This window comes from Centropristis striata, chromosome 6 (genome assembly GCF_030273125.1).
Source record: "Centropristis striata isolate RG_2023a ecotype Rhode Island chromosome 6, C.striata_1.0, whole genome shotgun sequence".
In the NCBI taxonomy this organism is placed as follows: Eukaryota; Metazoa; Chordata; class Actinopteri; order Perciformes; family Serranidae; genus Centropristis; species Centropristis striata.
The window spans coordinates 35,096,678-35,114,060 of NC_081522.1; the positions used below are offsets into that span (position 1 = coordinate 35,096,678).

At 36.3% G+C, this 17,383-nt stretch overlaps 1 protein-coding gene across 1 annotated transcript in view; it reads right to left on the minus strand.

Moving 5' to 3' along the window:
• Positions 1-17,383, minus strand: part of LOC131973180 (copine-8-like) — a 116,446-nt gene that overhangs the window by 57,483 nt on the left and 41,580 nt on the right. The window contains exons 5-6 of the mRNA XM_059335066.1: positions 10,467-10,506; positions 176-252 (exon numbers count right to left, since the gene is read on the minus strand). Coding sequence (XP_059191049.1) covers positions 176-252; positions 10,467-10,506 — 117 coding nt within the window. The remainder of the gene's footprint in view (positions 1-175; positions 253-10,466; positions 10,507-17,383) is intronic.

The following is a 17,383-nucleotide window of genomic DNA, read 5'->3' on the forward strand; positions in this document are numbered from 1 at the left end:
CAGGAGATCTTAAAATAACACGCTGATTTCAGCTCAGACCGCTGGATGCAAGAAACAGATTTCTGTGTCACCTAATGATAGCTCTCTGATTAACTCATAATGCTTCTATGGCATTACTGTAGTTTGTTTGCTTGTTTGTTTGTTTGTTTGTTGGTGTGTGCATGATACTACTCACATCAAAGGTTTTTCCAGGCGGCTTCCCAGGGAGCCGACGATCTCTCCAAGCGTGCAGAAGGCCTGGCCCAGGAAGTCCTGCACGTGAGAAAAACACACAAGACGACACATGAAACAGAAATAATAAGCATTTAGAGCAGCGGGAGATATTCTTTAAGATGTGTTTGATATCATGTGTGGTCATGTGTGTGTATCTGCATTATATTGGCTCAATTAGCCGAATATTATACTGTATTACTATAGTGTAGCGGCACTTTGTTTGCTTTTCCTTCTTTACTCTGCCACTTCTAGAATCAGTTGACAAAAACACTCTTTTTCCACGCGAGTGACGAGACTAGGGTTGTCAAAAGTAACGATACTCAAAAAAGTATTGATACTTAAATGTTGTATCCGGATACGACGCTCATTTTCAAAAGTATCGATACTTCGATATCGCTTCTTCAAACTTGGTGAAACATCTTCAAAGGGACCGACACCCTTTACAGCCTTTACAGTGAATTTCAACAGATTAGTGTCTTTCGTTTCAAACTTACCTATTACTGATGTTATCATGGCCGGTGGCTCGCATTAATGTTAGCCGTGTTATTATTAGCCGCAGCTAGCAATTAAAGGCTGACGTCACATTAATGATTATAAACAACGTAAATAAATAAATAAATCAGGCGCGTAGTACGCCCATATTACGTTAATTGACACAGTGTCAGTATACATAAGCATATAATTAATAAGTTTACATAAATGTTGGCGACTGAAAAGTGTTATTTTCTCTCTTGAAGTCCCAGAATGAAGCAGAGAAAAGTCGACCTGCAACCAAACAGCAACACACACAGCCGAAAATATTGTTGTAATTGTTTATTGTATTTATTTCTTTTTTGCACTACCTCAGACCTGAAGCTTGTTTTCATAGTTGCAGTTTCTTTTTTATTTTTATTATAAATATTTAACCTGTGGTTCTGTTAGTTTTTACATGTTGCATTTTTCTTGTTAATAAAAATATTTTTGTTACATTTTGGCGTCTTTGTTTTTATCCTTGTGGTATCGAAAATGGTATCGAAGTATCAAATTTTTTTCTGAGTATCGGTATCGAGTTGAAAATGTTAGTATCGTGACAACCCTAGACATGACAACTTCTTTGTCTTTTAAAATGTTTACTCAAAAACAACAAAGTAAATTACAAGTCTGACGCACGGTCAAAAGACTGTGTTGCTTCCACCATGTTCTGACTCTAAACGAAACTTAAGATACACAGTCAGTTACCGTAGTTACCACTATATAGTGACATCACAATGTAAAATTTAAAGCATAGAAACATTTTTAACCCTTTAAACATTACTAATTGTATATTTTAAACTAACATACCGTATTTCCTCAAATAGTAGCCGGGGCTTCTATTAATAAAAAATCAGTTTGGGACCCGGCTAATAATCGGGGCAGGCTATTATTTGAAGGAGGCTTTTATTAAAAAACGAAAATCAGAGCAGCTCTGACCGGCACTTTTTAAAGTGTTTTACACAGCGCATTGTAGCCAGTTACCCGGATGTCGGCCATATTGGAAGTACTCGGATGTAAACAAACAATGAACAGCACGCTGAATGTTCATTTGAAGCAGGATTTAAAATGTCTAAACTACTAAAAAGCCCAGAAGAACGTGCGTAAACGGCTCGACTTTACAGAGAATGACTAGGACAGCGGGAGAAACAACCATATTTACCTACAGAACTAACTCGTGTGGCCAAACTTCAAAATACAGGTGTTGAGTTGAAATCTGTTACTGTTAAATGATGTTTCCTGAATGGTGTTCTCCGTAGCATCACCTCCACGGTTGGAGTTAGGATTTAAGTTTAAGGTTAGGCCTTGTAGAGAGAACTGTTTGGGGTTAAGGTAAACTTGGGCTCATGTTAACAACTTAAAGGAGGACTGGTTGGGGTCAGGGGTCAGGTTGGTGCAGGTTAAGGTAAGGGGGACACATATCGACAGGGGAACAGACTTTGACATAACACCGGTAAGACACCCGGCTTATAAAAGAGGCCCGCTTTTATTTACTAAAAATTGTTTTTACACCCAATTTTACTAAATTGGGTGTAAATTTTTACTAAATAAAAAAACAAGGTTACTAAATTACTAGATTTTTATGAAAAAAATTACTGGTTACACCAACTGACAATGGGTTAGATCACGTCATTGACCCATATATACATTTATACAGACTTAAAAAAAAATCATATTTTCTATATATTTTTAGTATTTTGTTATATCGTCAATAATATCGTTATCGCAAAAATACTGTGATAATTTTTTAGGGCCATATCGCCCACCCCTACTTTTCATCTGTCTATTGCAATGAAGTCACAGCAAAACTGTTTATCATGGATCCATACTGGGTGCACACACAACACTGTGTTATTTGTTACTGCCAATTTAGAGCTGGAAGGATTAGTCCATTAATGATTCAGTCAAATGACAGTGACTCAGCAAGTATTCTGTCGTTCCATTCATCATTTCAGTCAACAGTCTGGTTCCAGGTTTTCAGATGCAATTATCTGATTATTTTCTTTGTCATACATTGATAGTAAAAATCCATATTCGTTGGTTAAGGTCTGTTGGTCGGAAAAATCAATCAACCGTCACTCTGCTCTGATTAATTACAACGGGCATTTTTCAGCATTTTCTGACATTTGTTAAACAAGATGATCTATTGATTAATCAGGAATTTAATCAGCCGATTAACCTTTATTCATGCTAATTGTTCCTCCTGCCACTTTTCATCACAATGTCTTTGTTAATTAAGACAAACAAGAGCGAGGCAGCTCTGTGATTAGCTGCTGCTTCGGCTGGACTGATCAAACCGCCGTTACACAGAGCAGCAGGCACAAGAAATACATTATTTCTCAATCTATGTACGTCATTTGAGCATGATAGAAGGAACAGGCGGCAACCTCCGGGTCTGAGCAGGGAGGCAAACCATGAAGTGCCTTAAACTGCATTCTACAGAAAATTCAAGCAGGGGGCGCTGACGGTGGCTGCAGAAGCATTTCGGTCCATTCATTTCAATACAAAATGAGAAAACTTCTCACTTGATTTATTACCTCAGAAATGTTTTTTAGGACAACACTATGGTCTCAATCGCGAGTAAAACATCTTCTTCAAGAAAATTTGATGTTAATAGTTCAAATAATTTCCCCCTTTAGAAGAAAATAGAAGATAAAGAATCATATGATTTGGGGCGGGGCTACCTTTGATTGACAGGTCACTAACAAGGCGAGCCGTCATCAGGAGAGAAGAGAGAAAAATGCGTATCCACGGCAACATGTCAATAAAAGTTATATACATATAAAAAAGGACGTTTACCGGTTTGGTCTCATAACTTTGACCCTTTCACTGTATTTTCAATTTATTTAGGAGTTTATTTGAACATTTTGTTCATTAAAATGTCTTGTTCAGCGTTTGGTTGGATAAACAGACACTCCAAGGAGTCGCTGTTCAGTTTTCTCAGGTAAGTAACATAAATTTAGTTTTTGTTTTTTGCCAAAACTAAAATCCCAGTTAATGCTCCAGTTGGGTTGCCGGTATAGAGAGGCGTGTCCACAAACCAATGGGTGACGTCGTGGTGGCTACGTCCATTATTTATACAGTCTATGAACAGAACACAGAAAAAAGAAGCCTTGGAAAGGTTGTCAAGTCTGCTAAAAAGAGTCATATTGTTGGCCTCCTTTCTTCTTTTCCATGTATATTCTGCACACTGACTGCTAAACGCAGCGTGCAGAGGATCCCGTGTCCTTGCTGATCACTGTAGGGCGACCGTAGCAGAGGATTGGGTTTGGAGAGGAGGAGCCTTTGGCCAGCGAGAAGAGCAAAGAGCAGAGAGAGGGGAGGGGATAAAAAGTCTGTCTACAAGCAGCAAGGAAGGATTGTTCACGCACGGCTACTGAGGCCTCCCCAAACAGATTGTGTGTGCACGTGTGTGAGTAAGCGTGCACATACATATGTGTGTGTGTGTGTGTGTGTGTGTGTGTGTGTGTGTGTGTGTGTGTGTGTGTGTGTGTGTGTAAAAGTGCTTGACAGATGAGCCGTGTTGAGTCCGGCGGGCAGAAAGCTGCTCCAAAGATCTTTGCCGGTGCTGAGCAAATTTCTCCCCCAGCCGAGGTCTCCAAACAAAAAGAGATGACAAAAAAGCTCTGGCCTTTCCATAAGAAATGTGTTGCGAGCTCACTGCCCCGCTGAGCCGCAGATATCTGAGGCCAGAGGCTGAGGCGCCGCGGATTAACGGGCTCAGTGGTGGCAGCGGAGAAGGAGAAAAAAGGTTAGGAGGGTATCTCCAAGTAAAAAAAGATCACAGCTAATGACACATGTCCTACATCCCTTTAAAGTCTCCTCTGCTCATTAGTACGGTGGCCCCGAGAGCTCACAGCACTGCAACTTAATGAGAAACACATGCAAATACACAAAACACAAGCAAATGGAGAAAACATCTTCATCAATTTGACAACACAACAGAAGTGTTTCCAGAGGACACTTAAAAGTGATGCACACATCTGGACACGCTTGTGATATTATCACGTTATTTCAAGATAATGATAATTTCACGTTATAACGTGATATATAGCATTAGCCTGCTAGCCTGTATCAATCACACTGCAGTTAAACGAATCAAATAAATGAATGATAAATAAAATAATAATAATAGATGAACGTTTTAGTTGGTCTCTCTCAACGGCACCGAGTGGGTCTTGGTCTTGCTAGCCAGCTAATGTTAGCATGCAATCGATAGCCGGCTAATGTTAGCACGCTATGATCAGCTGCTAATGTTAGCATGCTATCAATCGGCCGCTAACATTAGCATGCAACGATCGTTATAACGTTATAACATGAAATTATCATTAATTGGAATAACATGATAATATTAAAGACATGTGCATCACTTTTAAGTGGGCTCTGGAAACACTGTGGTCTATTAGCAGCGTGTTTTCTAAATGCTGTGCTTGTTCTTGTCAAATTGATGAAGATGTTTTCTCAATTTGCTTTTTCTTAAGTTGCAGCACTGTGAGCTCTCAGGGCCACCATACATTAGGCTTCTAATATGCTCAATGTATTTATCTCACTGGAAATAGTCTGCTTCATTCAGTTTCAGACATATTTAAAAGTCTCACATACTGTTTAAGCTTACCGAATAATAAGATTTGTCCTCAGATTCTGGTACGGGCCATGAATTGATCACTTTTTAACAAAGTAATGTTCAATTCTTGTAAAGTCTCTTTTATTGCCTCATTACATTAAACAGTCAAATAAGGACAAACATGTCACAAAAAAACCTTTTAAAAAGCTAATTTTACTTCAGTACATTGAATAAGGGGTAATGAAAGTTTGCAGTAAAATCCTGACTGCTTTCAAACAGTCGTCAGGGAACACACAGCCGCTTAATTACTGCCTGCAAACAAAGAAGCCATTTCTCTGCTTGCATTCATTTACTAAAGACTTCTGAACGAGATTACTGTTTGCGAGGGGGGATATTGGTGTATTTTACCACCAAAATAAACAAATAAAGGATTGTGCACGAGGCCGTGACAAGCGTCTGTCAGAATGAAACGGCAGCATCCATTTCATCTGCCTGCAAACGGGCCTTAATTAGATTTTTACTGTACGCTCCATGTGCTCGTCTCCCCCTGCAGCCATATCTGCACAAGGTATGCAAACCATATGGTGCAGGAACAACATCTGCTTTGATGAGAGGAAGGAGGATCATCAAACGCTGTCACCGAAGCTGCCAGGAGAGATACTGTACTTGTGTGCAATTTTTTTTCCTCTTATTTCCTGTTATTTATAGCGACTGGGGATGGACTGTGCCCGGACAATGGAGCCATCACTGCGTGCCAGATCTCCAATCCCACACATCCACAGCGACGACAGGACGCATCCAAGCGTCCTCAGCCTTCATGCTGAGAGTGAGTCGCTACGCTCACATTGCTCAGCGCTCTCAGTGGAAGCCCGAGGGCACGCTGGGGTGGGGGCTGAGGAAAAAGAAGTGCCTGCAGTTGGCAATGAGTATGAAGCCGGGTAATGGGGAGAGGAGAGGGGCCGGGGGTGGAGATGGAGCCCAGGTTACAGACAGAACTGGAGCAGGGTGCTGCTGGAGCTTCTGTTGGAGCTGACAGAGGAGGAGGAGGATGGGGCTGAAGGGCAGCGGAATCTGTAAATGGAGATGGGGCTGGTCGAGCTTGAGCAAAAAAAGGCGGAGTGAGTAATGTTTGGGAGGAACTCTGCCCTACAAAGTCTAACTGCAGTAACTACGCAAAGGGTTAAACTGAGAAAAACTGCTTTGAAGTTTTTTTTTAGTTGGTATGATATGACTACCTGTATTGATGATGTAACATTTATGCAAAAAAATCAAGATGATTTATTTGACCTTTGACCCCAAACATGTAGTTACTGTACTCTGGTTTTGCATTGCTGTAAAAAGTTATAATAGTAATGCAAAACCAGAGTGCAGTAACTCAAATGTTGTCGTCTTCTTTTAAGATTTTATATTTAGTTTTCAGTTAAAAAAAAAACATTTTCAAAAAGTTTTTTTTAGAAGTGTATTTAAATTTTTTTAACAACTCTATTCAAAGATTTGTGTATTTTAGACTTAAAGTAATGTTATATGTAAGTCTTAATATCATTTTATCCCAGTTGTTTTACTTAATCACTATCTAGATCAGGGATGGGCAACTTAAATGCTGCAGGGGGCCACAATTTTCATGGACACTACCACAGGGCCACGTATAGGACTGTGCACTTAACCAGATATGATGAAACTGCAATTTTAAAGATGTTAACAGTGCAGTAACTTAACATATTTCATGCTCAAATGCATGTATAGCAGTATAAATAGGAATACAAAAGGTTTGAAGCAAATAAAAAATAACTTACTGTGATTTCTTTTTTATCAGTGCAAGAACAGCAGACCAACATTAATTGCAAGAAGTAATTTTGTGCATTTTTACACTGCACTTTTAAGATTTCATGCTCAAATGCATGTAGTTGTACTGAGGGCCACTTCAAGTGAGGGTGCGGGCCGTATGCGGCCCCTGGGCCTCCAGTTGCCCATCCCTGATCTAGATAATAATTTCCCTATTAAATAAACGTAAAAGTTCTATTATTCTTGTCTTCACTATTCAACACAATGAAGAAATACAAGGCTACACTGTGAAGTTACTGCAGTCTGCTTTGGTGTTATGTTTAAATTCGTATATATATACTTAGTTGGAATTTGTAGTTACTCTAATTTTTATATCATTATTTCTCTGAAATAAAGCAAAATTGAAATCTAAAACTTTGTCACCAAGATAAAACAGACATCAAGGAGTTCATTTTGAGTTATATCTAAAATTCAACCAAAAATGTAGTTGTACTGCAGTTTGTAGGCTTTGTAGGGCAAAACTTTAACCTTTAATCCATCATCAGAGCAGCTGGAGGGTTTGCGGGATGTTTGCACTCGCAGGAGAAACAAGCAAACGTCTGATAGAGCTGATAATATCTCTCTGCTTTATTAAAGCCCGTCAGCTGACATTTGTGTCTAATATTTTTGTGTTTTAGACTTGGGGAAACGCCTGTCAAGTTGTAACTGATCTCTCCTGCTCTCTGTTTGATCATTTTGATGAGCCATCTTTTCCTCTTACACTCAATGCCGAGAGCCAAAAGCTGCACAAGGTTTTTATTTTATATCTATTTGTTAAAGTCCCTGTGAAATTATTAATTCATGACTTGATATACAGTCATGGAAAAACATTATTAGACCACACTTTTTCTTCAATTTCTTGTTCATTTTAATGCCTGGTACAACTAAAGGTACATTTGTGTGGACAAATATAATGATAACAAGAAAAATAGCTCATAAGAGTTTAATTTAAGAGCTGATATCTAGACATTTAGACATGGTTTTTCTTGATAATAACCAAAATCATTATCAAGAAAACCATGGAGAATGTCTAGATATCAGCTCTATCATTCACTCTTTATCATTATGTTTTTCGTAATAAATGTACTTTAGTTGTACCAGGCATTAAAACAGGGTCTCAAATTCAAATTACCTGGGGGCCGCTGGAGGCAGTATCAAAATGACCAAAAAAGACACAAAATTACGAAAAAAAGACACAAAATGACCAAAAAAAGACACAAAATGACTGAAAGGACTCAAAATTACCAAAAAACAAAAAAATGACATTACATAACCCTAACAAGTAAAACAAAGCTCCATCTTGCGCAATAAAGGGACCTTCCACACACAACACACTAAAGTGCCATTCATATAAAACTCACATTGAACCTTCATATCAAGGTGGGGGCCACAAATATCGTCACAAGGGCCGCAATTGGCCCGCGGGCCGCGAGTTTAAGACCTATGCATTAAAATTAAAAAAAAAGAAATTGAAGAAAAATTGTGGTCTAATATTTTTTTCTGACTGTATATATCAAATGTGTGTCAAAAAACAGCAACAGTCATTTTACATCAAAATCCCTGTAAACCCAGTGAAACAGCTTCAGTGTTTAATGAGTCATCCTGCACTTACAGAAATTAATCCAATCAAATGAGACTTTTGGTGACGAGCTGAAGTGGTCGGCACATGGCTGTCGCGGCTCAGGAGAGATAGAAGTTGTGTGTTTGGATATCAGTACGCAGAGAATCCAGGGTTACAGTAAAAAAAAAAAACAGGGTTTCCATGCAGACTTCTGCCAGCGGGTGAGTGAAGGATCTGATTTAAATCCCTCTTGTAACTTTACACCCCTTAAATATTCAGTTTCACCGACAAATATGTCAGAGTACAGAAGCTAAACATGGACTAACTTCCATTTCATGGACACTTTGAACTCATAAAGCGCCTATTTTAACCAGATAACCAACATCTCTGGTGCTGATGATGATTAGTGAAGGAGTCGATGAGTGAATCGACCAAAAATCAGGACATTTTTCTGATAACTCACTTGTCAAACATCTCTTGGACAGAGGAAATCTATTCATTAATGTGCACTTTGAAAGATTAGATGATTAGACCACCCTTGTTTTCTTCAATTTCTTGTTCATTTTAATGCCTGGTACAACTAAAGGTACATTTGTCTGGACAAATGATAACAATAAAAACAGCTCATAATAGTTTAATCTTAGAGTTGATATCTAGATATTTTCCATGGTTTTATTGATAATAAACAAAAATCATTATCAAGAAAACCATGGAAAATGTCTAGATATCAACTATATCATTCACTCTTCATTATTTTTTTCCAAATAAATGTACTTTAGTTGTACCAGGCATTAAAACAGGGGTCGCCACTGGAGGCAGTATCAAAATGACCAAAAAAAGACACAAAATGACAGAAAAAAACCCTAAATTACGAAAGAAAAAAAAAGACACAAAATGACCAAAAAAAGACAAAAAATGGGTGAAAAAAGACAAAATTACTTAAAAAAGACACAAAGTTACCAAAAAAAGACACAAAATGACTAAAAACATGCCTGGTACAACTAAAGGAACATTTGCCTGGACAAATATAATGAAAACAATAAAAACAGCTCATAAGAGTTTAATTTAAGAGCTAATATCTAGACATTTTTCATGGATTTCTTGATAATAACCAAAATCATGATCAAGAAAACCATGGAAAATGTCTAGATATTAGCTTTTAAATTAAACTCTCAAGAGCTATTTTTGTTGTTTTTTGTTTGATATCATTATATTTGTCCAAAAAAATGTACCTTTAGTTGTACCAGGCATTATATGTGAAAGAAATTGAAGGAAAAGGGTGGTCTAATATGTTTTTCCATGACTGTATGTATATATTTTTGTTTATAGATTATTGTCAATACAGGGCAAGAAAAAAACCCCACTAGAAATGATCTAAATGTAAAGAGTTGTTTCTAATTCCTGCAAGATAGCAACTGTAAATCAGTCTTGTTTGCACGTGTTAGTTGTTATTCTGGCAGCTGTTCTATAATTAAACCACTACACCTCCACATCTGTAGTTAAAGTCACTGTGATGGTGATTCTGAGCCTCAAGTTTCAGGTTATTATCGTGCATTTGCATTGCTCAGAAACACAGAAAGCAACAAAAAAAACGTTTCACAGAGGTGTAAAAAACGTCTGAATTTCATTTGCAGAGTTTAAATGCCAACACGATTGTTCCTGCTCTGCCACTCTTACCTCTGGCATTCTGATTCATATCAGGCTGCTATTGTACTGGAAGGGTAAACATTTGGCTGTATAATATCTCCATGAATGCATGGCTGATTGTTGAACAGCTGAGGTGAAGGAGACACTCACGTGTTTGGAGAGGTTGTCGCTCTTGCAGTCCAGATCGTACCTGTAGAGGAGACGGAGACGTGAGAGGCTGCAAGGTTTGAACACAAATTAGCTTCTCCATTACTGCAACGCACTTGTCCGGTAATAATCGCTGTTAAAAGAAGCTGTTCAGGTTTCAAGTGGGTCGTGATTACAGCATCAAAAGCTTTACAGTGATCCGATTTCACGCTTCAGAGTGCAACCATATTAGTGAGCTCAGGATCGTTAATGGCTGCCAAGTGCAAATCTTCACATTCGACCCAGAATATTCTCCATTCTTCAGTTTAGTAGCAGTCAGATAAAAGAATAAGACAGATGAAAGAATAATTAACTCATAAGAACCCAGACCCAGTTATCCTTAAAGGATGTGTTCTATAAGTGGACCACTTAGAACACATTTCTGATGTTTTTAAAAAAAAAAAAATACTACCCCTAAATGTTAAAGATCTGTGATGTGACATATATGTTACATTGGGCATTTATGGTATTTAGGTTTGGAATATTTCCTATTTTAAAATAAAAAAACTAGACACATTTGCCTTTTTCTTCTGCATCTCCACAACATTTTTTTCAGATCCAAAATCTAAAAAAATGTTAACCCTTGTGTTGTCATAATGGTCCAAAATGACCCATAAAAAACAAAAAAACAAATAAATGACGAAAAAAAGACACAAAATGACAGTTAAAAAAACCCTAAATTACTAAAAAAGACATAAAATGAACAAAAAAAGACACAAAATGACTGAAAAAAAACACTAAATTACTTTAAAAAGACACAAAATGACCATAAAACATTAAAAAAACATCTTTCATTTCTTTCTTTCTGTTATTTCTACATTTACACATTTCATCAATATTGAGCAGAACATATTCTTAGAAAAACAACAATTTTTTTTCTAAAGTTTTGACAAATTATGTAAAATGTGTTTCAATGTAAACGTGGATTGTATTTTTTTTTTCTCATTTTAGTTCACTTTTGTTTTCCTGTATATAGATATAGATATCAGATTTTTATGAAAAAAATAAATAAATATTGATTACACCAACTGACAATGGATTAGATCACGTCATTGACCCTTATACACCTTGAAGTTCGGGGAAATAGTTAGTATTTTGTTACTAATCTGTATAACTACTGTATAATGCCAAAGTAGTTCAAGACTTTTTTCTGGACTGTTAGGGGGGAAATCCAGATATTCATAAAGTTTTTGATAAAAGACAGGTTGTTTCTTCGTGGAAAAATAGATTTGGTGTTTTAAATACAATAATGCTGCTTCATTTTAGGAGTTAAGTTAGTAATAGTGTGGGTTTTTTTACCCTCAAGAGAAGGGGAGTACATAGAATATTAAGACTTCACAAGGGTTAAATTGAACCTCAGGATGGACAGACATTGGTGCAACCAAAAATTATATTATTATTAATTATTCTGGCGATTAAATTATAGATGATAAACTATAATAATAATAATAATAATAATACAATTTCATTGACTCCTTACCCTGATATCGTCACCCTGTTAAAATAATCGCCTCATTTTTCAAGTTTTGCAGGAAACACAAAAAACTTCACCAGAAGTGTAACATATGACATTTATTGATTATTTAACTCTAAAAGGATGTAACAAAGGATGGCTATTGGCATGGTAATAACACTGTGTGTAAAGTATGTAACTTAAGAGAAATAAATGACTTAGGTAATCTTTGGACATGCCTTTGTGACTTAAGCAAGATATGGTAACACTTTATTTTGAAGGTGTCTACATAAGAGTCACACAAGCCTGTCAGAAACATGACATGACAAGTATCACAAGCATTAATGTTACTTCAAAGTGTCATTAATGTTCATGACACACCCCATGTCATGTTTATGACACGCTCATGTCACTCTCATGTAGACACCTTCAAAATAAAGTGTTACCATATCTTGCTTAAGTCACAAAGGCATGTTCAAAAAATTGCCTAAGTCACATTTAATTGTGACATAGGCATAATAAATACGCTTAAGTCACACACTTGACATAGGCCATTATCTTAAAGGGGTAAAATCACATGATCTGATCAACTGAGGATGTAGGCAATTTTACAATAGGTGGCTATGAGGAGATGATTTAGGCAAAAAAAACAATTTTGACAAAAAATGACTCAGGCGATTATTTTAACAGTGTGACGATATATGAGGTCGTATGCAAAGCCTGTATTGTTTAGGTTCCTCCTGCTTCACTTTTCCACCAAGATTCATTAAAATCAGGTCAATTATTTTTCCCTGATCCTGTTTAGCAAACCACAGAGGAAAAAACACAACCTCCTTGGCAAAGATTAGACAGAAATGCTGGATTATTTACATGATGCTATCCTATGTGAGCATGACCTCAATATTTCAATACAACAGTATAACTGTTATTGTCAGCACTGGAATATCACAACACGGAAAGCTGTAAATAAATAATAGATATTTTTCTGTAAAGTAATGAATCTTTTGGATATATGGCAGCAAAAACTACAAAACTACAATCATGCACTGTAAAAAGAAAAAAAAAGTTGTTTTTATGGTAAAAAATGGCAGCTGTGGTTACCAGAAGTTTACTGTAATAAATACGGTAGAACTTTTTTTAATATTACAGTAAAATGATATTAGCACTGTTAATTTCATGTTTAAGATTGGCATTTTATTCCATATTTTGCCGTAAAATATAAAACGTTTTTCCATCAAAAGAAACGCTGTTCTGCGATATAATTGACAAGAAAATACTTTGTAAATATATACTGTTGATTTCATGTTCAAGATTGCCATTTTATTCGGTATTTTACTGTAAAAAATAAAAAGTTTTTCCCTCAAAAGAAACGCTGTTCTGCCATATAATTGACAAGAAAATACTTTATATTTAATTCAAGATTTTACCATTAAATAGTATTAAAAAGTATATTTTTGTTAGGGATATGGTGTATAGTACATTTAACAGTAATTTTACAAAATATAAATGCAAAAATGAAGACTTGTATATATATTACAGTGTATTTTTGCTACAAACACAGTGCCAGTGTATTTTACAGTGGAGTAATGTATTTAAAAAAATGTAAAAAAAATACTGTTTTGGCTGATATATACATTGTGTTTCATTGTTACTGAAACTGAATTAACCCATTTATCATTTTACGGTCTTTTACTGTCATGGTTTAGCAGTTTTTTCACCCTAAAATCTACATTTTTTACAGTGTGGATTTACTCCAAAACCACAAGTACCATCATGCAAACCATGTAATCCACTCACACTTCTCCAGAGAGCAATTTATCCAGCTTTATTTATTCCCAGTAACCCGTCACCTTCCTGTGTGTCTCAGGTGTGTGTCAATATGTGTGTGTGTGTGTGCAGCGGAGTGTGTAAAGGGGAGAGCGGTGCAACAGACATCATGCCATGTAGGATAACAAAAAGTGGGCACCGCTGTGTCCAATACAGCGACGTTACTAATGTTATTCCATAAGAGCAAGGAAACACGCTGCTGTTACGCAACGTGCCGACGGCAAAAAGCACAGGTGCGCTTCATGTTCTATTCGCCCCCTGCCTCTGTCACTCCCAAATGTTCATGAATCATTCATGTAATCTTATTTAATAATGAGACACAAGAAGAGAGACAGAGAGAGAGAAAGTGATGGGGGAGGAAAAGGGAAACATACTGCTCATATACGTCCTAGTCCTAGTAGTCAATTTCATTTCAATAGCTCAGAATGGAACAGGATTATAGAATAGGAAGTCCCTGTCATACCTTTATATAAGAGTATAAGTGCTTCAATATGTGTGTGTTTGTGTGTCTGTACATTAAAGTATAAATTGTTTTTTATTTATTTTTTTCCCCTTTCTGTTTCCTTTTTTTGATTCATAAATTACATTTTATTATTTCATATTTATTTTTATTTTACTTATTTTATTAAGTATTTATTTCAGCCTTGTGAGGGGTGGGTGGGTGGGATTGATTTGTTGTTTAATGTTACTGTTCTGTAACTTTAAAAATCTATAAATAAAGTGTTTAAAAAAATTTTTAAAAATAGCTCAGAATGTAAAATTTGCTTTAACCCTCTGAATCTCAGCAAGTTGTTTCAGGGTTTTTACATTTTACTCACTGTGTCCTTGTATTTCACTACAATATATAAAATCTATATACAGTAGTGTTCAATATAATAGCAATCCAATGTGCATATCATGAATGCTGGGTCTTGTAGGTTTTCTGACAATCTACTGCACCTACTGGTACCTTGTTTGTCATGTAGCAATAAAAAAAATATACTAAAAGCCTGGATTCATCTGGTTAGTCACATTGGACTGCTATTATTTTGGACAGTACTGTATAAGCCCTGCAGCTCTATGGAATCAGCACAATCATGGCTAAAAGTGGGAATAACTCAAACATGTTTTTGTGCAGAACAACACAGTTAGAATGACAGAAATCATTTAAAAAAAAAGAAAAAATGCAAGTTGAATTTCTCTGATTAATCTTTTAAAAAACGGGCTGGAATGGACTTTATATTTTTATTTATATTTGTTCTTCTCCCAGCACCCATAAGTGTCATGAATGTTGGAAAAAATATTGTGTCTCAACATATTGTAGATTTTGATTTTGATTGTTTTATTAACGAATAAACAAAAAAGAACAGTGGATTACTTATTAGGAGCCACAATATGAAAACAAGACGCTAAAACACAATTCTAGACAACAAAGACTCAGAAGCATGTTTACAAATTAGATGTAATGTAAACAAAAATAACATACATAGAATAATATAAGGGACCACCACAACAACAACAATGAAAACGATGATACCACAGTACAAAGGTATATATATAAACATGTTGTACATATTGAAAAATTGTTATGTTTCCAGCCTCTCCTGTCCTCTCCTCTCGGATCTGTGTAAACAGATTTTCAGTGAATATTTGTCACGAGAAGCAGAAGTTTTTAACAGGATCTGGTTTGTGCAAACATTATATTTTTGGACATGTTTTACAATAAAGCAATTCTGACAGAAAATATCACTATTTGAAGCTTCGTTTGGTCGATTTTTGTAACAGAGACTTCAGTAACCTATGATCTGTTGAAGGACTTTTAGAAGGTTCACATTTCAATGATAATGCCCATTTTTATAGTTTCTAGAATCGATAAATGGTGTATTTTAAGCGATCTTTTACAGAAAACATACATTTCGGGGTTCAGAGGGTTAATTTTATATATATAGCTCAGAATCTAAAATAAAAAAAATGTTCTAAGGGCTCTGTATCCTGCAGCTTCTATCCATAAACCCTTGATTTGTATCCAAAACTCCCTCATAAAACCTTTAAATTGAACCTCAGGATGGACACACATCTAATATGTTGTGTGAACAGAAATCAGAACGACCAAATGAAGAATGCATGATGACTTGGCTGCACATGTTAAGTCACACACACACACACACACACACACACACACACACACATTCAGCCACACAGCAAATGTGCACTCACGAGGTGCCGTGGGACATGTGCACTCTCGTGTGTGTGCGTGTGTGTGTGTGTGTGTGTGTGTGGATGACATCACTCTGCATCGGCACTGGGCCAGACAGGGTTTCTCTTGGTCCTGTGCTGTCTGTGGGGGGGGCGGCTGCTCAGAGCTGCGTTTGAACTGATGACTAATGAAGACACACAAACAAACAAACGGGGCCAGAGAAGCAGCACACACAGCGGCACGCCGACACTCCAGCCCCGCCTCCTCACAGCTTCATGAAGCTTCGTTAAGGCTTCATACTCGGCTGACACAAGAAACCGAACCAGTGTTTTACTACCACGTACACGGTGCAGTAACTGGTCCTGAATGTGGTGTTGTAGAACCTGATAATGTAATAAATTCCCGATAATGTAATAAAAATCTGCACTTGAGTCCATTGAAATTGTAATAAAACCTGATAATGTGATAACTTCCCAATAATGTAATAAAGTGCATTTCCAAATAATGTAATACACTTTTAACCAATAATGTAATAAAGTAAAACACCAAGCACCTTTAGATTTCAAGAAGCTGTTGAATGCATTCGTGTGTCGTCATGGATACCTCATTTGTGAAAAACGGATGAACGGGTCAAAAGTTAATAAACATTCAACTTTGACCTGTTGGTGGCGCTAGAGCTCTGGAGCTAGAGTTGCCTACACAGTATCACCACTTGAACCCAAGTAATGGGTGGTCTGCTGTTAAATTATTACAATATTGGGGAATTATTACATTATTAGGACTTGCAAAATGAAGGCTAACCTGATAATATAGTAACCTCCCATTAATGTTATACTTTATTACATTATTGGTAAAAAAAAAAAGTGTATTACATTATTGGGAAATGCACTTTATTACATTATCAGGAAGTTATTACATTATTAGGTTTTATTACATTTGCAATGGACTCAAGTGCAGATTTTTATTACATTATCGGGTTTATTACATTATCGGGAAAGAGATCAACTATTCAAGAGTGCATGCTTATGTTTTGACAATGCACCTATTTTCATACTCCTCATGCAAATATTCAATATATAACACTCATTTGGTCGACGTTTTTGTTCAAAGCAACATTCAATAAGTGAATTCAAACTAGGGGTGCACCGATTGTAATTTTTTCCGGCCGATCATCGATCACCGATTTTTAAAAAGCCTGACCTGCCGATTTCAATTTTGGCCGATACCGATTTTTTTTTTATAACTCAGAGCATATACCTTCAATGTTTGAATCTTATTTTATTGTAAAACAATAACACAGCAGTATTTTTCTTTAACAAATAAAGGAAATCACAATGTCTGAGGTAGTTAATACATTTTGAACCTAAAATAAATAGCAACAATTTACAGGACAAACTTACAAAAGAACTGCAACCATAAATAAAG